The sequence below is a fragment of the Symsagittifera roscoffensis genome, chromosome 4 (genome assembly GCF_963678635.1).
Source record: "Symsagittifera roscoffensis chromosome 4, txSymRosc1.1, whole genome shotgun sequence".
Classification (NCBI taxonomy): domain Eukaryota; kingdom Metazoa; phylum Xenacoelomorpha; order Acoela; family Convolutidae; genus Symsagittifera; species Symsagittifera roscoffensis.
The window spans coordinates 75010899-75032084 of record NC_087065.1 but is presented as its reverse complement, the minus strand read 5'-3'; the positions used below and the strand labels follow the sequence as shown (position 1 = coordinate 75032084).

General features: G+C 34.4%; 2 protein-coding genes across 4 annotated transcripts in view; both read left to right on the top strand.

The window, feature by feature from the left end:
• LOC134843582 (ankyrin repeat and SOCS box protein 8-like) overlaps positions 1–21186 on the top strand; it is a 349755-nt gene that overhangs the window by 134526 nt on the left and 194043 nt on the right. The window lies entirely within an intron of this gene.
• Positions 1–21186, top strand: part of LOC134843581 (allatostatin-A receptor-like) — a 147487-nt gene that overhangs the window by 124941 nt on the left and 1360 nt on the right. For all 3 annotated transcript variants that reach the window (XM_063859723.1, XM_063859721.1, XM_063859722.1), the window contains exons 2-6: positions 2796–2974; positions 4813–4925; positions 11292–11437; positions 12025–12251; positions 20776–20907. In XM_063859723.1, coding sequence (XP_063715793.1) covers positions 2825–2974; positions 4813–4925; positions 11292–11437; positions 12025–12251; positions 20776–20907 — 768 coding nt within the window. In that variant the 5' untranslated portion in view covers positions 2796–2824. The remainder of the gene's footprint in view (positions 1–2795; positions 2975–4812; positions 4926–11291; positions 11438–12024; positions 12252–20775; positions 20908–21186) is intronic.

The following is a 21186-nucleotide window of genomic DNA, read 5'->3' as shown; positions in this document are numbered from 1 at the left end:
TTATTTAGAGTGTGGGAATTATTTTCACAAAAAGTTTCTGAATAAAATTAACTTTGTTTAATTTTTTTTTTTGAACATTTCATTTATTTTTTAAAGCAAATTTTACTCCACAGACCTTAACAGTCCGTGATAACAGCAGTCCGTTTTATTTTATAACCTACTAATGATCCATTGTAATCGATTATTTAAGACCATGAAAATCCATTATAATCTATCATTATCCATGGAACCTCATTGCGGGAATTTCTTCCGGGAAGATGTGCTTGCAAAATTTCTTGCAAGAACATATGAAAATCACTGCGGACGGATCATAGCGGGCCTCTAACCAATGATTTTATGAATGCGAGACAAATATCTTAACCAGTTCCTCATCGCTCACTGCAATGAATGAATTTCTTCACAATAACTGTCTTAAAAATTCATTCCATCTCTCTGCGTGGTTGCCAAGAAAAGATTTTGATGCCCGTCACAGCCATTTAATCATAATTTTTTTCAAAGCTTATTTTTGCCAGAGGGTTGAGGGTTGGGGGGACATTTGAGTGGGAAGAAAACACAAAAAGAAGAAAAGAATGTAAATAATTTTGCGGACCCCCCATTTGATGGGACCAAAATAAATTTTACTAAAAACACTCTCCTTTCATATTTCTATTTTAAACTTTTTTTTCACCATAAAACATTTGATGTAAACTTTTTCAATGAAAGCTTATTATCATTATGAATAATTAAATATGCGGCAATCTCAATCAAACAATATTTTGATAGGTGTGGTGAACAAAACTAATTAAATCAAATTAGAGCATTGATGAAGGAAACCAATAAAAATGGTTCAAAGTGCAGAAACAATTCAAAAGTTAATGAAAGATTCCACAATCATCAAAAATTTGTTAAGCTGTCAATTTCATTTCGACTGAAAATAGAGAATCAAACATAAACTACACTTCAAAAGACTAACGTTTTTCTCCTCGTACACTCAGATAAGATTTTTTAGCATATCGAAATTTAATATTTACAACAACTTGTATGCCTGAATAAAACATGGAATGACTTTTAATTTGGATTTAAGTTTTTGTTCCGACTTTCGAAAAAAGCTGAATATTTATGCTTGGTGTGGTTTTTTTATTCAATCAATTTTCGCCGATCGAAATATTAGTTTTTAACAAAATTTTTTTATACCCCATTGGAGATATCGACTTCTTGAGTTCATGAGTTCATGTAAAAGGCGATAATTCGATACAGTAGATTAAGCGGGGAACACTGATTCGAAGTGTCGCCTGTTACGAATTGTCGCCTCAAAAATTATGCCTGAATGATAATTTGGTGAAATTTTTGGTGAGCGCTTTGGTACTTTCTAGGGCAAATCGATATTGTTATCAATAAACCCCCCCCCCCTTTGCAATATGGTAACAAGATCCGGCATGGCTGCTAACATGTGGCCGGCCGAAAAGCATTGGTGCGTTTTGCGGAAATAAAGTGGGATCGCAATTACACTTATCATAGACACGACTTTAATTTTCCACATTTCCAAAAAGTATGCAAAGTGACACTTTTCTAGGAAAACGTTTTTTAGGCACTACTCTGTGGATTTTAGAAATTTATTTTGCTATCCAGTCTATCAAAAGAGATCGAGCAAACATACAAATTTTGATCGTTTTGTCAGAAAATAGCACTTGTGGTGAAAACAGTGATAAACCCCCCTCCTTTTACAAAACGGGAGAATTTTGTTTAAAAATTTAATATTCGTTTACGTTTAACAACTACTTCATTATAGAGGCAGTTGGTTTTTGTTATAGGTTCCATAGGGTTTGATAACAAAACCCAAAGAGTAAAAAAGCAAGGTTGATCTTTAGAACTAAAATTAAAAGTCTAAAACTCTCCACTTGACAGTCAACTCTACCTGTTTGGAACCTGATCCAAACTGTATATTATTATTGGTTATAAATTAGATATTTTATCCCTATAAAATATTGAAGACTAACCAATCATACTCCATCTAACTAACAACCCATTTATTTGTAAGTGCTGAAACTACTTGTAGTTTCAGCACCAAAGCATTCTGAATTTAACTTACAGCTTAGTTGCCTTTTCCAAGAGATCAATTCGTAATAAACCATTATATTCTAGATCTATTGAGACTAAGAGATATAAGAGTAAGATTAAGATCGGTATTAGACTAAGAAGTTGCACGAATCTATCCGGCCGAAAACAAGATAGCGTGACGAGCAGACGGTGTACCTTATCTGAAGTTACTCTATGAGTTAGACACCCCGTCCCAACTCATGTTGGACTGCTTTCAACTGGCGGTAAAATGTAAACGCATGGCAATATGGCTAATGAAGTTTTGTGATGTCACCTGAAAACAAAATTAGAAAAACTTACAATCTCCCCCCCCCCCTTATGATATCTACTAAAAAATAACTACCCCTATAACTAAATTCAGTAAATTTGCACTAGAGCTTCTTATTGAGAACTCTAACTTTACTGCATTTGATTGCTCAAAAATTCGAGCAACTTATTCTACTTTACTATTTTCCTCACTTTCTTGAAAGGGGTGGGGAAATTGTTAACTAGATCCTAAGTATAATTAAATATATAAATCTGTTTTTTTTTTGAATTACAAAAAAAATTATCATTTAGATCTTAAAATTACAAAAAAAACTTTGCTTTGATTCATGTCAGAATAAAATAGTGCGATGTTTTTGCAAAAACTCAGACACAAACGTTTACCCAAAATTACCGGCTTTTACAGGCTCAGTTTCTGTGATCAAAAATCTTATTTTTTTTTATTTGTGTTTCAGGAAACAGTGTGGTGCTGGTGGTGCTGAGTATGTCTCGTCTGAAGAAAAGTCCGACGATAGCCTACATGTTGAATTTGAGTGTGGCAGACCTGCTGGTGTGTGTCTTCGTCATCCCCCCTACAGCTTACACCCTCTGTTTCCTCAACTCCCCCTGGCCATTCGGACTATACTACTGCAAGGTAACGACCCACCAAATCCGCTCTTGTCACCCCCTTACTTTGCTGCAAATGAATCTGTTACAGTAAACCATAAAATAGCATTGATCTTTGTTGTTACCGTAAAAAATAGTCTTGAAAAAATAATACTCTCTTAAAAATAATGATCTTTATATATCAACTTTACAGTAGGGATGGGGAAACTTGAAAAAAAGACACGAAATTTTACGATGCAAGGTAATATTTCTGAATACAATTTAAGAAAATCTCAATAAATGGATTTTGGAAACGTATTTGAAAATTTAGTTGAGTTTTGAGAAAATAGATGTGAGAGCGTCAACTACAGGTAGACACATATCGCTTTTAATTTGGTTTGCAAAGCCTTGCAGAAGGGAATAACAAAACAGCTCGTATCAAGGCGAAGTTCTAAATGTTTCGATTCCCCTTCAGCGTCTTTGAAACAATTTTTGAAAAAAAAAAAGATAAAATATACCAAAAAAAAACTTTTTTTTTGAATTTTTTTCTTCAAAAATTCGCCACCCCCCCCCCCCTCGACGCACACAAAGTATGCCAAGCAATAAATGATAATCTTAGCGCGTCTAGTAACTCAATAATAATACAAATTTTCTTGCCTCAGTTAAATTTGGAACGATTTATGAGTGGGTTAATTGTCCCAAGTTAGCCAAATTGACAATTTTCAAACCCCCACTGGCTTTCAAATCGTATGAAGAAATTTTCGTCAAAAATGGCCAGTTAAAAAGTCAAAATTGGTCTGCAGAAAAAAAAAGGCACATTCCATCAAGAACAAAAAAGTATTTGAGACCAACGGCAACATTCATGAAGTGTCAAAACATTTTCTGGTAAAACTCTTCAAGCTATTTTTTATTACTATCTCGAAAGATAATCGGGACCTATTTTGCATCTTCAGCCCGCTGGGTTAAGCATTGATTTCCATGTCAGAAAAAATCTAACCATCTTCACTTTCATCTCCATATCCTGCTCGATGAAACAAACTAATCTTTAGAATTTCCCTCAAGACATATAACTTGGCATTTGCATTTTGTAAGTAGCGCTTGAATCAATTCCAATATCTCAAATTTCGTTAGAGATATAGCAGAGAACGAAGCCATAGCAAGACGGAATTTCTTCAAGGACGCTCTTTCAAAAACCAGAGACTAGAAAGGTTTTCATCAGAAATTCAATACTTCTTCAAATGTGCTGCTTTCGTCCCATCCCCCTCAATTCTGGTTGCCAATTTTTCCAGAGCACTCCTTTGTTATTATTTTACAAAATATTGGTTTGATTGGTCAACCAGTTTTCAAATATTCCAAGATACACTAAATTTGAGGGGGAAGCGCGCAACGAAAAAAAATTGTAAGCTTTGGTCTGTTTTTCCAAAAACAGCCTGCGGTGCAGGAAAATCAAATTGGTCCACCTATAAAAAAGGTACCCCCCTCCTGCGAGGTACCTAAATGGAAAAGGCAACCTTGAAATATTGTGCCGACCGTGTCCCGTTAGTAGTTTAGAACAGGGCTCCCAGCCATTTCTGAACGAAAAACACAGTTATTTCCGCCCCAAAATCGGTCAGTTCCGGAAATGACTGCTTTTGGGGCGCAAATGTTTGGTCAAGTTAGAATAGGCATATACGAATTAAAACTGACCACTTTTTCCACGCGCCCCACTGCTGTTATCAATGTATACCGAAGGCTACCAAAAACGCTACTAACAACATCAAAAAGCCATCCATTTTATTGAACCTACAAAAGCTAATTGAAACGAAACATTTGGTCCAAAGTAAAAGTTATATTATCGTTGAAAGTGAGGCGTCTGAATTATTGCTTAGGGCCTTTGTTTTTTTTCAGTTCTATGGCATGATCCAGACACTGGTGGTGTTTGTGTCCATATACACTATGGTCCTCATGTCCCTGGACAGATTCATGGCCGTCGTTCATCCAATTACCTCCATGCAGTTCAGGTAGTTGAAAAAACTATAACCAAAAGTTCTTTACCGTGTCAGCTCTTCCAAATTTTTTGTTGACGGTTCTTTGACTATTTAGCAAAATCTTTATAATCTTTAAAATTTTGCATTCAAAAAACTTTTAAATATGTTTTTAAAGTGAGAAAAATTGAAATGTTTTGTTAAAAAACAGCTTCAGGCAATCAGAAAAACAATTTGGTTAATTTAATACGTAATGACAAAAATGAGAATTCTTTCACATTTCGGTTGAGTATTAAGTAGCAAAAAAAATATTTTATTTCTGATTTCGCTATTTAAACCATTTCATAGGTATAACCAAAGACGTTTGGCAAACAAAAAAATTGTTTGGGTAAAATTCTTTCTTCGTATAATTGTAGCGTTAGTGCGGATTTTCAAAAAAAAAATAAATTTCCGACAATTAAAAACGCATTTGTTGCGGGTACAATTTAGCGGTGGTAGATCAGAAATTCGATGCATCAGTAAAACCAAAACGGGCAGACCAGATCAGTAAACGGAAAATTCATGATTCAATTACGTTATCTCATCAGCTAAAACTGAGATTTTTACAAAATGATCAACTTTTTCCTCAAAAAAAAACTTGAATTACACAACTCTTTCCGTAGTCTTAAAATTTTTGTTCTAGCTCGTGAAACATTTATTCTATAAACAGAGGTGCATTTAGGGTTTTCTAGATAGGGGGGGGAGGCGGATTTTCAAAATTTTAAAAAAATCAGGCCAAAAAAAGCGTTTTTAGGCACTTTCAGGAATTTTTTGACAAAAAAATCGCGTTTTTTTGGCGCGCGCTCCCCCTGCAAAACTTGTATATATTGGCACCGAAGGTGTCTTTAGAAAAATATGGGGTCCGTCAGCCAAAATGGATATCTGAAAATAGTCCAAAGGGGGGACCCTTTGGGTCGGCAGGGGGAAGCGTCCGCCCCCCCCCCCCCCCCTAAATCCGCCCCTGTCTATAAATCTTTAATTCGGCACATGATGTAATTATTACGTAAATCCATTTACTGATCTGGTAATTTACTGACACTAACCGCAACCCCAATTTAGTGTAATGCGCTGAATTTGAAACAGTGATATGCAAAATATGAATAAATTACTTCAGCTAGAGAGCGTGTTGTTGTAGTTATCATGAAGATTTGAATTTCTTGTTACTGTTTTTTTTTCATCGAAGCAAAATGAAAATCAAATTATTCCGACTTTCCTAACAAAAATAACGGAATGTTTGTGCTCGGGGTGGGTTTTTTTTTCTTCAGACAAATTTCGACTTTTTAACTAGCCCTTTTTGACAGAATTTTGTATATGATTCGAAAGCTATTGCTGTCGTGAGCTTAAAATTGAAAAAAAAACATTTTTGTAACGTTATAGAAAGATAGCTACTTTGGCCAATTTGGGACAATTAACGTTCGATATATTTCGCGCTATTAGCGCGTAAGCAGAGATTTAATCCGTCTTAGAAATTGTTCTAAATTGGTTCAAGGAAGCCTATATTTCATAATTAATTTGTTAATAGGAGCAAAATCTATCACTTTGTACTTGATATGGCGTGAAATTGGGTGATGATGTTCACGAAAAAATCTCAAATTTTTCAAATTTGTTTTTTAGTTTTGTTTTATTACATTCTTTTTTTCGATGTTATTGCTGCTCCATAGACCTTTAAAGGCACTCGGAACATTCAGGGTTTCGCCCTGATACTAGCAGTCATGCAATACGCCCCGGTCTATAAATCTTTAATTCCGCAATTGATGTAATCATTACGTAAATCGGTTTACTGCTCTGGTAATTTACTGACACATCGATTTACTGTACGAAACCCCAATTATGTGTAGTATGCGGCAAAGATCACTCTAGAAAAATTCCTTTGGCTGTTTGCAGAACAACCAACTACTATTTTTTCTGAATCTCAAGTAGACCCCATCGGTGCTGGTAATTGAGTTACACGATTGCGGAACTTAAGTTTTATTCATGCAAAAAAAACAGCCTAAATTTCTAAATTTCTGTGTTAAATCTAAAACTAGACAAATTTTATACCAGTAAAATGTTTTGGGTATTTTTGGGCTGGATATTTATGACAGATATTCCGTTTTTTTTGCCTTATAAGGCTCGGTGTTTTCTGCCTTACATGAATTATTTATTTGTCCAGTGAAATTCAAATAAGAATAGTGTGTCTGTTTTTGATGATACGCTTTTTTTTCTGGAAGCAGTATTAAAACTTCTGTGACAATCTGTTAACAGTTTTTTGCCATTAAGTAAGGCCATTTTTTAAAATGTTTTTGTTATATTATTTTTGTTATCGGACCATTAAATGTGAGAAGGGAAAGCTTTCGATTAATTATGCAGACCAAATATGTTTGTCATAGCCTAATTAGTCTGCACGTCAGTTTTCATGACAATCGGACAATGTGAAAAAAAAAATTATTTATAAAAATTTGCAGGGGGGGGGGGGGAGGAAAAAGAGCCGAATGAGTTAGATCAATCAGATTATTTGACATGATATCAGAAAGTCAACTTCAAAAGTTAACGCAAGCAATCATTTAAAATTTCTTTTTTGGGCACCTAATTACCTAGGGAATGCGCCTTAGTATCTAACAATTTTTTTATATTTGACTGAGTCTTCAAAAAGAAATGAGTTATGACTATTGACGAATAGCTCTTACTTTTAATCGATGTTTTATGGTGTTGGTTACAAATTAGATAGTTAAAACCTATCTGATGACAACGAATTCAGTCAAATCTACGTAAAAATTTATTTCTTCTGGATAAACATAGTGATAAACACAGAAGTGGTATGAATGCATTAATATGCAAATCTGAAGTGTGCTAAAAGGCAGGGTCAGAAAATATTGCGCTGAATTTGAACCAGTGATATGCAAAACATGAATAAATTACTTCAGCTAGAGAGCGTGTTGTTGTAGTTATCATGAAGATTTGAATTTCTTTTTTCCGTTTTTTTTTTCATCGAAACTAAATGAAAATGAAGTAGTTTTGAAATTGAGTCCTATAAACAAACAAGACTGCTTGTATCAAGGCGAAGACCTGAATGTTCCAATTGTCAACTGTCTTTTGAGTTCTATCGAGCAATGTTTGCAGAACCTAGCAAATGTTTGCAGAACCTAGCAGAACCTAGCAAATTTTCTAATTCAGATCTGAAATGGGTTGTGAAAAATTTAAATACCGCTTGCATACTTTAAGGATGGGCTATTTCAGATCTAATTTCAAATCTGAAATTTTGTTCTTCTTGGTTAATTCAGATCTAAAAAACCAATGATTCTCACTCAATTTTTGCCATTTTTGATACTTTGTATCTGACAGCTGCTGCTGGCTATTAGCAGGTACTCTGCAAACTCTCTAATGGAAGACTGCCAAATATGTTTTCCCAAGCATGGCATGACATGGGAAACGCATGAAAAGTGCATAAAAATCAAAATTTGATGTTTTCAAAAATTTTTGTAAAACTTTTATCACAGTTGAAAAAAAAATTCAGTGAAATTAAAAAAAAATGGTTGTGAAATTATTTAAAAGTTATTTTTCTACCGCTAGTTAATCTATACATAATTGTGTATTGCAGAAACGAAAAACAATAAAAACTCATGTATGCTCGAAATGCATAAATAATAATTTAACAAAGTTTTCTCAGATCTAATTTCAGATCTGAACTTTTGTTTTCCATGGTTATTTCATATCTGAAACTTTCAAATTCTTATTCAGATATGAAATAAAGATTTTCGGATCTGAGAATCAACTATTGTGAAAAATGAAAAGCTTAGATCTTGCACAGAAAATCCTCTAGGTACGGGTATGCCTCTGAATTTAGTTTGAAATTCGCGGATTCCGCTTACAAAAACAAACTCCGCGACATTACAAATCGACTGCACACATGAAATCAATTAATTTCAGATTTTGCTGTTTTAGTTTCGACCATTTATCTGTGAACTGCACTGCAATAAAAAATCAAGCAAAAACGACCATTTTACGGTTTGCGCGATAAAATTGTCGTCAGCATTAAATGTAATCCACTGACAAAACTTAAGAGGTACACTTTAGTCTCATAAGGAAGCGTTTTACAAAAAAAAGATATCATGCAAAACTAAAAAGAACAGAAAAAAAATGCAATATGGATAACAAGGAGTCGAGAAGAGCCTTAGATTCACTTTTTGAGGAAAACACTAAATGCTCGGATTTATTTTTTTGTTTGCCTTACTTAATATTAGACTCAAAAAATGGCAAAAAAATGTAATTTTTGACGTACGTTTTTATACTTCCTTTGCAGATGTTTTACTTGCGATCATTTTGTTTATTTGTCAAGATTTCGAGTTAAAAAGTATTTGCTGTAGGATCTTTTTTTAGTTTTTGTTTAATGGCGGTTGTTTCTTTCACGACTGTTTTTTTCCAGCGACCATTTTTGGAAAATCAAGCGGTTTTTTTGAACATGCTTTTTTGGTTAATTGAGGATAGTTACTTATAAAAATTGGCGATAGAAAAAATACCGCAGATTGTTTCAAGTAGAGATAAATATTCAAATTATTACCCTGATACGAGCAGTCTTGACTGATTATTTACTCGTTTTCTCTTAATTTTCATAACTTGAAATTTCTTTTGAATTTTTTTGCATCGAGTTGTTTTTTTTTTACATTGAAAAATACGTAGAACCAAAAAAAATCCAGACACTGTTTTTTTTTTTGCAAAAAAAGTGGAAAAAAAGAAAGGAAACCGGAGCTCCGAAAAAAAAACAAGATCCAGTTTTTAAGTAATTGAATATTTTAAAACTGCTGGGTTTTTACACAAAACTACCGCACTTGAACTTTTGTCGGAATTTAAAATCAGGTCATTGTCAATATTTGATAATTTGAAATTGAAATCGGCCTAGGCGAAAACAAACACAAGCATGAATATTGAAACAGAAATATTGAAAGTTGAAACGAAAGTAATATTTTTAAACCGGCTATTTTAATTGAGCAAAATATTAAAACTAATCCGTGCCAGGATAATCCTTAAAAGAAGATGACATGCTAAAATAAGCATGATAGAAGGCCACATTAATAAAACACACAACGGAGCTTCTTCGCGTAGTAATTGATACCACTGGTGGTAAAATTCGACAGCAAAACAGACTATATTTATCATATTATAAAAAAATATATATTTCCTGAAAGCTTCTGAAAACTTAACCAGCAGTACGAAGACTCATAGTACATTCAATCACATAGTTCAAGCAAGAGCAAATTTTTGTTGCGTTGAAGCGTATAAACCATTTTTTCCATAGTTATTTACGCAATGAAAATTTTATGTTGCTGAAAAAAAAGCAATTTTTATAGAAAATGAAATTGTTTTTCAATTTTATCTGTCAATCACAAAAAAATCTAATTGCTTCAAGGCAAAATAGATTATGGAAAAATGTCAGGTAATTAGCATGCGGAAGTTTTATCGAGGCTAATTTAATCGGCAAATTGTTTTCCTCAAAATCAAAACGGCATTTTAAAAATGTCACTTATTGTTCCGACTTTCGAAGGAAAAGCGGAAAATTTCTGCTTGTGGTGGTTATTTTGCAATTAACTTTTGATGTTTAACTAAGCGTCTTTGACGGAGTTGGTTTTTATACCATCTGATGAATATTGTTGTTTGGAGCTCAAATGTAAAACATGTTACAGAGTTTCTTTTTTGTTAATTTTACGTGGTATGAAAATTGCTAATTTGGCCCATTTGTGATAATTAACGTGCGGTATCTTCCGTTCACATAAAACGCGTACGCGGCGTGTTAATGCGTCCCAAATTGAATTAGGGCATTTTGTCATTTTTAATTAGTCATTTAAACATATTACCAGGATAAGAGACGCTACATATATCCTTATCTAGTTTGCATTAAAGTATGGGGTGATCAAAATTTAAAAAAAAATTGATCCAATTTGTTCATCATTTTTGAGCACTTTAAAAAAAATGGGCCCAAAATGCAGTCGGAAAACTCAGGGCTTCTCTTTGATTAACGAGCAGTTTTGTTTTGACATTATAATTTTTTTTCAACGTTTTTGTACATTTTCATCGACTAAAATGCATAGTCAAACACAAACTAATATCGAACCTCTTCTAATGTCCATCCACGCACCAACCAACCTATAATATAAAAACAAGTATGATTGGGGGAAAATAGTAACAAGAAACGCATTTGTATAAATTTTACTCAAAGCGTCAAATGGTTCCGGAAAACATCTAAAAGAAACTGGAAATCTTAAAAAGTGTGACATAGAAACAAAGTTTGTTCATGCACTCTTCAAATTTTAAATGATAGAATAGAGCATAGATAAGCTTGTTCATATGAGCTGCAAAACAGGGCGAAGTTTAATTCATGCACTACACTAGGTCGTATGAGATCGGGAAGCGGAGCAGTTGTGCTGTTTGGCTGGTGTGGGGGCTGTTCACTCTCCCACTCACCTTCATCACCGACTCGGAGGGGGGCCAGTGCACTCTGGCCTGGCAACTCTGGTTCCACCATCAGACACAACAAGGTCAGTTGTCAGAAACACATCTGAGAGGCGTCAGACAGGGCAGAAATTGGGATGGACAACTTTCACTATTACAACATTACAACATCTAATACTGCAAATTGATCAAGTCAGATCCACAACCCACATTATTGTACCAAGCTTAACACTAAAATGACGAAAGGAAACTATGTATAAGCTAGTATTTTTTAGGTTTCTCAATGAAAACGCACAGGTGTCAATTTCTTTATCATATTAAAATCCTATTGGACGTAATTGCGATTTCAAAAACCTTCAACAAATGTGTCTGTCGAAAAAAATTGATCAAAGATTTTCCTTTTTTCCATTGTCAATGAACTTTCATATTAATTCTACTTTGTTTACTCATTAGTTTAACTTTTAAATAGTCTCATTGAACGAATTGCGCCTATTTTTACTGGAGAAAGACGAACTGGAAGTTAAAATATAGAATAAAAAAATGATAAAAATTTCTTTTTTTTTTGATGTTTTTTTTCAAATTTTTTTTCTTCAATCGATGTGCTTGAAACTCTAGTCTGTGTAACTTGCACAGCAAATAGCCATCCTACCTAATGAGTGTGTGCTGTTTACAGAGCGAGCGTTCAAAGTGTTCGTGGAGTTGATTTTCCTGTTCGGATATCTCGTGCCCCTGCTAGTCATAGTGGTGCTCTACCGGAAACTCCTGCAGTCGCTGTGGCAGCGCAACGACCAGCTGCCTCACAGACACACTTCGCAGAGCTACGAGAGAGGCAAGAGGCGAACGACAAAACTCGTCATCATTGTCGTCACAATGTTCTCCGCTTGCGTTTTACCTTATATGGTAAGCTATTTTATTTACGCAGCCGATGATTTTGATAACTTAGGGAGTCGGACTATAATCATTTTTCGTTCCGATCCGCGAGGGATGCGCTGAAAAAAGAGCAAAAGTACATTTACATCATAAATTTTTTTCGAGCAATTTTTTATCCGTTATATCTGATTTTGAATTGTTAAGTAGGAGAAAACGTGTTCGAAACATTTTGTTTTACTAATTCAGGTCATTGCAAAAAACTTTTTTAATATCTATTAAAATTTATCACTTATTGAGTGCGATAAAGTAGAAAAAACCTCTCTGAATTATAATTGAATTTCTTTTAGATGCAGCTGAAGAATTTTGGTTTTTTAACATTACAGCTCCCAGCAAAAAAAAAGCCTCCTGCAAATTATAGCACCTAATAAACCTCATTTGTTTTACGTGTTATTATGGCTGAATGCGTGATGTTATGATATAAGGTATGAAGAACAAATCGGTTCACAATTGTTAGTTTGCTGACCAAGCTAAATTTTATTAGATTATGACAACGTAAAATAAGTTTTTCAAAACTGAAACTCAAGTGTGTGTGTGTGTGTGTGTGGGGGGGGGGGGGGGGGGGGTGGAGTGAAAAAGCGAAAAAGCGCCAAATTTTCAAAGCATCTGTTCGCTGCTTTATTTGTGGCTAGTGTTTGAGATGTTTAAAGCGTGCGTGGCTACACCAGCGGATTTTTTTTTGGAGGGGGGATTTATTCGTCCCCCCTCAAGGATTCGAACCCCTGCCGACTCGAAAGGTGCTCCATTTGTACTATCCATTTTTTTGCTGATGGATCCTAAAATTTTTCTGAAGACGCCTTCGGCACCAATATTTACTAATTTTGAGGGGGAACAGCGCGCCAAAAAATGCGCTCTTCGCCCTCAAAGTAATTTTACCTGCGGCGCAGAAAATATGACCAGAACAGGTTTTTTTAGTGTTTTCGGAGAGCTCGGGAAATCAATTTAGTAAAATAAAAAATAAAGTTAGACAAAATTTTTTGAAAATCCGCACCCCCTTTGTGAAAAAAAGAGATCCGCCACTGCGTGGCTTAGTGGTTAGTGCGTGAGACTCATTATCTCTAGGTCGCAGTAGGTCGCAGATCAAATACCAGATCTAGCGGACATAAGTTTTTTTCTAATTCAAAGCATTTTCTCTTTTTTTTATTGCAATTTATAGAACTGCTTTTTGTCTTCTTCTCGCAAGTGTTTGCAAAGCGAAGCATCGGCTCAGTGTTAACAAGACTGCTTGTATCAGACCGCTTTTTAAAGTTTATAGATTTTAGGATCACCTTTTAAATTCTATGCAGCTGTGTTCGCTTAATAAAAATTTTAATAATACCTTATTGTCTGAGCAATGGCGTTTGATTTTAGATATTTTCTAGAAACTTTAGAAAGAAAAAACAAATTTTGAAAATTTTGCGCTTGGCAATGAGTTGATTTGACCAAAAGTATTTGCCGTGCGTTTAAGGCAGATTATTTTGCCGCTTATGCGTTATAAGGATAATTGAAGCAAAAACCAAAACTTCAAAGCTCCATAGTTCAACCTAATGTATTTCAACCTATGATAGTTCAATACATGATAGTTCAACATGTGACGTTTCTCCATAGTTCAACTAAAACTATTGCAGGCGATTAATTTTAGTTTTGAGCACAGGAAATCAGTAATTATCACGTATTTTCAAAAAAATTGTCAAACCTTCCCTTTCGAAAAAACCACACCAAAAAAAAGATAAAAATCCATTTCTAACCACCATTCTGCATGTAAAGTTAATAACAGAGAACAGAGGAAAAGTTTAGTTTGCCCCATCAGGAGCGGATTTATGATTTTCTCCACGGGGTGGCGGATTTTCAAAAAAATTTCAAAAAGTTGACTTTTTTTTAGGTCGAACAAATTGATTTTTCGAGCTTATCCAAAGCACTAGAAACTCCCTGGTTTGCCAAAATTTCTGGGCCGCAGACAAAATTGTGAATAAACGGTCTAAAAAAGGCGTTTTAGGCACTTTCTGAAAAATTTTGACCAAAAAATCTCGTTTTTTGGCTTGCGCTACCCCCTTAAAATTATAAATTATTAAATATAGGCGCAAAAGGCGACTTTAGGAATCTTTTAGGGTCAGTCACCAAAAATGGACACTTCAAAATAGTACAAGGGTGGCCCTTTGGGTCGGCAGGGGGTCCAATTATTGAAAAAAGAGCGTCCGCCCTCCCCCATCCTCCCAAACATTCTTCATACTATTTTCGGAAGTCAGAAAGTAAACATCTGAAATGTTACTGTATTTTTTGATACAGTGCTGAATAGAATTATCCGGGCAAAACGAGCAAAATGTGAAATTTTAAATTTGTTATACCCAAACTGGTTTAATATTGGAAGAAAACTGAAGAAAACAAAATTTGATTAGTCTTTCAACAGAATTAATATGGTGCAATTTTTTCCGAATTTCTGAATTTTTTTAATTCATATAAGCAGATCGTTTCGGCGTTTTTGATTAAACCGAAAATTATGTTGAAATTACTGAGTTAATTGAAGAGAAAATTACATAAAAGCCTCTTACTCAGCCCAGCAAATATCTAGAAAAATAAGTTTTCCAAAAATCTGCATGAGAGAACAAGTTTTGGATTGATTGCCCAAAAGAGTAACTTTTTCTCTTTAAAAATCAAATTGTTTGGCTAAAAAAACTTCAAACGTTTTACGCAATCTTTTGAAAATTCTGCCGTTCTAAAATTTTGCTGGATCGTGTAAGAGGCTTTTTATTTGATTTTCTCATCAATTAACTTTTGATTGATTAAAAATGCCAAAACGACACATTTTTGGGGTCAAGTTTCGGTTAAAATTTTGGAAAAATTGCGCCATATTAATTCTGGGAAATTTTTGACCATTTTTTGTCTCTTCAACTCTGTCTAATTTTATCTTTATTTGATAAAAACACGTTTGAATTTTCAAATGTTGTTTGTTGCGTTTGGTTAATTTAAATCAGCAGTAACTGTATTCCATCAGTTTCTTTGAAAACTGTGTGAACTCGCGGAAATCTGTGTAGAATAACATTCTCTACTATTGTTGCAAATTTTGATTTATTGGCATCAGCCGTCAATGATATAAAAAATTTTGTATTAGCAGAGATGTGAGCTTGTTTAGTTAGCGATGGTAATTTTTGAGTCCATTTTATTCGTTGCAATTTTTAGAACTTTGGCTTCATAATTAAAAAAATGGTTTCTCATCAATTTTGGTTTCGTCTCAATTTTTCTAATTCTTTGAATCTTTTCATCTATTAGAGAAAATGGCCCATGTCAAAAATATCTCCCTAAAATTAAATAGCAAATTCAAGTCATGATGCTCAAATTTGATTTGCTGAAAAATAATACTTTTAACCAAGTGAACAACCTCCCTCGTTATTTGAATTATGGGGGGTGGGGGGAGGAGTTGGGTTGGGTTGTTTATTTGTCTGAGAAAATATCAACCTACGAGCAGTTTAGCTTTTTAAGAAAGCTAATGTGCCTCTGGTCAAAAATTGTATGCATTTTTGTAGTTATTTCTTTTCAGAAATTTAAAACCCTGCAAGTAATGTAACCTAAAAAGTGTGTTGCTTTTTGGAGAAAAACATCTAATTGGTTTCGTTGGACACCAAATTTTATTCGATATCTTTAATTGAACTGATATCACTTTCTCTATAGAGCATTATGATTTATCCATATTTTTCTGCCTTTCTCTTGATTCTGTAAGATTAGTTTAGATTTGCGCTTGGAATATTTGTAACGAACTTTGAATGTAAATATTTGGTCGATTTCGTGTTAAGATTTAATTGCAATTTGAACGAAATACCTTTTTTTGAGCATTTTTGGGAGGTTTTGACCAAAAATTTGTATTGGCGCCTTGTAGTCTCGTCGGCAAAAATTGCAGCTCTAAACTAGTGCAAGACTGAGGGGGGGGGGGGGGGGGGGGGTGGTTCTGTCTGATTTGAAGGAGCAGAACCAGCTACCTGCGTTTGATAACGGATTGCAATTTTTGCTTGAAAGGATAACATAATTTCAACAAATTATCTCGCACTCGCCATTCGAACTCGTGGCAACTCGCAATCAAATGTTCGATTTCACTTCCTCTGTTGTTGATTAGCAGAAGTCACATTTCAATCTATCTGTCTATTAGCTGAAAAGGAATGACGTAGTTCTTGTCAATAACTGTCTCAGACAGTTTATGAGATAACTAAAAACTAGATCTGATTTTTGTAGCAGACCAGATTTAATTGGTACTGTACCTCAAGCAACGTAATTATTTGGGGTAACGGGGTATGATATCATATTAGTTGGTAAATCGGGCGAATGTTTAGCAAATAGCTTCCATAAAAACCAGCCAAAAATATTGAACAATTAAATCATAATTTCTAAGACTTTCAAAGAAAATAACAGATTGTTGTTTTTATAAAAGAGATACTCGGCCTGAAACAGTTTTCTTAAATTATGAAGTTTGAAACTAGCAAATTCGGCTGATTTGGGAAAATAAGCAAAACTTATTCTGTTTTTATAACGCGCGTATGATGCACAATGATGCAAACCATGAATTAGTCGATGCAAAATACATCCTTTTGTGTTTTAAATTGGGTGCCTGAAAATTTTACAAAAAAAAATCATTTTTAAAAACAAACTGATCATTGTATGAAAAACTATTATCAAAATATAAGCAAGACACCTGAAAGGACAGGTTGAACTGTCAGGGTTTTGTGTTGATACGAGAAGTTTTGTTGGATCTTGCTATTTAGCCCCCCGTTTTAATGAATGAATAGAAAATCGTCGCAAAGTTCAATATTTAAATAAATTTAATCGTTAAGTTTGTTATGAAGGAGTCAAGCCACTGTCCTTAATAAAGTTTTCAGTTTACGGATGGTCCTACTATAGTCAGTAAACGTGCACAAATCCTAAAAGAGAAGATAACTGAAAGATCTTCAAAAAGAAGACCGAAAACATAAAGCATCAGAAAAATTGATCACAAAATAATAGTTGTGATTGACTTCGGCTCAGGTTTGATAAAATGAGTAGGAGTACTCCAAAAGTATTATTTTCAAAAAATCCGTTCATTTTGAAAAACTTCCCTTGACACGCAATATCACAAAATGACAATTTGATATCTGTTTAAGCATCATTTGAATCACTCATTTAAGCTAAATTCAATTTGGAATTATCAAGGACTGACAGCAGGGGCGAATTTAGGGGGAGGGGAGAGGCGGACGCCCCCCCCCCCCCCCCCCCCCGCTTCTCATGGATTCGAACCCCTGCCGACCCAAAGGGTCCCCCTTTGTACTATTTTCCAATATCCATTTTGGTGATAGACCCTAAAAATTTTCTAAAGGCGCCTTTGGCGCCAATATATACTAATCTTTAGGGGCAGCGCGCGCCAAAAAAAAACGTGATTGTTTGGTCAAAATTTTCCAAAAAAGCCTAAAAACGCCTTTCTTTGGGCTGTTTTTTCAAAACAGGGACAAAACAGTGCTTTGGGCGAGCTCGAAAGTTCAATTTGGTCGACCTAAAAAAAAGGTCGACAAAAATTTCGAAAATTTTTTGAAAACCCGCCCCCCTCCCCCTCAAGAAAATCCTCAGTGAAGGAGTCTTGGGGTCAGAAAACCGTACCAAAAACTAAATATCTAAGTATCTCAGAGCGTGAGTCGTTACCTAAAATGTATATTTCATTAAACACAAACGGCTACTTAGCTGAATGACTGGATCTGCTAGCTAAGATGATTGATTATGTCTTTTGAAAATAGTAAAGATTAAAGTTTTTATGTGGAACTTGTTGCGATCAAAAGTCAATGCTTTCGGAAAGTTTTCAATTTGCCGTCGAATTAAGTTTTGAAGGTTTTTCGACAAGTGCTTCAAGTTGTGGAGAACATGAACGGACCCATTCGCAGGTTGCAATTTTGGAAAGAAATTAGTCCTGTTGTCAATGACGAAGTTGCTATTAATGGGAGCCAGTTTTTTTTTCTTAGTCAGTCTCCTAAACCAACGAGAGCTTTATAGCGGACCTGATGAGTCGTCCTTGGATAATCATACTATTCCACCTAAGTCGGCAAAAATCCGTCCCAGTGGACGCGAGGCGTGAGGTTTTCGAGAATCCATAGAAGGTCTGCTGGTTGTATGTTCTCGGCGGGTTTCGTTCAGTTTCGTCGTTGACTGAGTTTAGCAGGTTATTCTCATGATAGGTGGTTCCAGAATTATTGGGTGAGAACTTATGTCGGTTTCCATGAACTCGTGTTTGTTATATGCCGAAAATAAAATAAAAACTTTGAGTTCAAATATTCCGTCACCTTTTTTCACTTTTTTCAAAAGTTAGAAAAACACCTTGATTTCTGGCTCGTTGATATCGTATGGGCGTTCTGGTTTCGTTTTTGGCGCGCCTAATTTTTGCACTCTGCATTTTGACCGGATATAAATATGCTCATTCGAAAAAAATTGTTTTGAATACAATTAGACAGGAGATCAACATTTTTGACTGAAAAAATTGTATTAAATTCTTAGTCGCACAGAAGAGGACCGTGTTGAGGTCGCAGGGATAATCATCACTGTTTCAGGCTCTGATCAGATCGATTTTTTGTTAATCAGGACTGAAACATAGTTACATAGATAGACCAGTGCTAAAAATCCCAGCTCTTAATTTAGCTCTGAATCATATCTGGAACATCAAGGAATTCCAAAATTAGCGATGAATTATCCCTAAATCAGTGATGAAAACAACTTGATCGAATCATTGCTAATTCAGCCTTTAATCAGCGCCATTTTTTTTATATGTTATTTGTACAATTTCAGCAGTGACTCATTGCAAAAGCTGAATAAGCAATGACTAAACACTGAGACATTAATCTCAGGGTTCTTCGTAAAGAGCTCAGCAGCTCATTTGGAAATTCCGCTTGTGAATAAATAATGGCCTTCATCTTATCCTTAACTTACCGTGCTCCCGGGTTGACCAAAATGCTAATCAAACAGTTTTCATGCAATTCCATAAGTACAGAAAATTGCATGAAAGTTCTATGATTAGTGACTTTTTATTTGTGGAAGGTGTATGACAAGCTTTTTACCATGAACCAAAAAAATATATTTAATTCTCAAAACTTTTGATATGTGTTCGTGACCCAACACAAATGACAAAAACCATGGTTTAACCAAAACTAAAGTCATCAAATGTTTGATTGTCTCGCATTTACAAGTCTTTGGTAACGACCTGAAATGTTTAAGAATTTTCTTACACAAATGATATACTGAAAGCATCAAATTTTTAAATTGTGACAAAAATTTTTTGAAGATGATTATTTCGAATTTTCAAATGATCACACATTGATCAAGGCATACATAAATACGCCATACAAAAGAACCAGGAGTTTTTAGCGTTTTTGAAAAAAAAATTATCCAGAGCAATGGAAAAAAATCCCACTTTTGTGTATCCTAGACTACGTTATTCACACAAAAATCTAAATTTTGCCAGCAGAAAAATTAATTCTTGGAAAATTTTTGTTTGAGTACAAAATTCGATCTACGGTTGAAAAAATACAAAAAAAAATTTTGGGGCAATTTCAAAAATTACTTCAAAAACTTTTGTTGTCGATATCAAATAAATGCTAGTCATACAAATTCCATACGTGGAAATTATATGATTAGCATTTTTGACGGAAAGTTTTTTTTTTATTTAGTACGATACACCGAATTTTATGCCAAATTATGAAAAAAGTGTTTTGAAAATTCGATGACACCAATTTAGCAAAATGTCTGAAATTTGTATGGTTAGTATTTTTTCATAGACTTTTTTATGGAGTTGTATGACAGGCATTTTGTCTATAGAGGTCAATCCGGGTTTACGTTAGACTTCTAACGCGTTGATTATACGGTAATTTTATATAACTTAAGTAAGACTGTATGATTAGCCATACTGATGAAAGTCGATGAACCTGTGATGATAAAATGCGAGTTTCTGATAAATATTTTCTGATACAATTCATTCATGTGACTGAACAACTTTTGAGTGATAATAAGTTGTGACGCAATACTCTACAAAATTATCAGAGGAAAAATTAAAATTTTATTGTGTCACGTTAAAATTGAACTTATTGAGAACAATAAGTGGTTCAGAACAATGTCAATATATATTTATTTTTCCTCCGATAATCGTTCGTAGAGTATTGCGTAACATCTTTTTGAAGTTGATCGTTTTTGAAGCTTTTGTGATTCGTTTTAGTTGGTTTTGTAAGAAATGAATTGTCCGAAAAAAAAACCATTCGCTGTAATTTTTTGATGTTCAAACGTTCAAAAAGTTGAATTTAGCCAGAGTTATCAGGAAACTTTTGGTAAAAAGATGTGAACGCAGACTTTTTTATGGAGTGTAAAATCATTTTTGCTCCTCGCGTGGTTATTTGGCCGTTCTGATTCACGAAATCAGCGAACTCAAACATGACTTATTTTAAGAAAATTTTATTTTAGGAAAATTTTAAGAAATTTCAGAGTTTGGTAATTGGGTTATAATTTTGCTCTGGCACTCTTTAACTTTCAGCTGATCAACCAACTGTGGGCGTGGTGGGACAACTGGACCCAATTGGTCTCCTCCCCCGAGGCCTGGGTGCGTCTCTGTTACTTCCTGTTCTACGTCAACAACATCTGCAACCCATTTGTGTACACCATCCAGGCAATGCACCAATCTAACTTCACCTAAACACCCTTTTTGTTATTGAATCAAAAGTAGAGTTTAATGTATCAGAAGAGGATAAGTCGCAGTTAATTAACTGTGAAGTTTTGATCCAGTTTGAGTTCTTATCCTGTTAAACCAGTGCCAAACTGACTAAAATAAAAAAAATGAAAAAATGTACAAAAAAATATGAAATTTGCCATAACAATAAAAAATCTAGATAATTTACTTACCCTTAATTACTATCAATACCATAACAAAATTAGATATTTCGATACT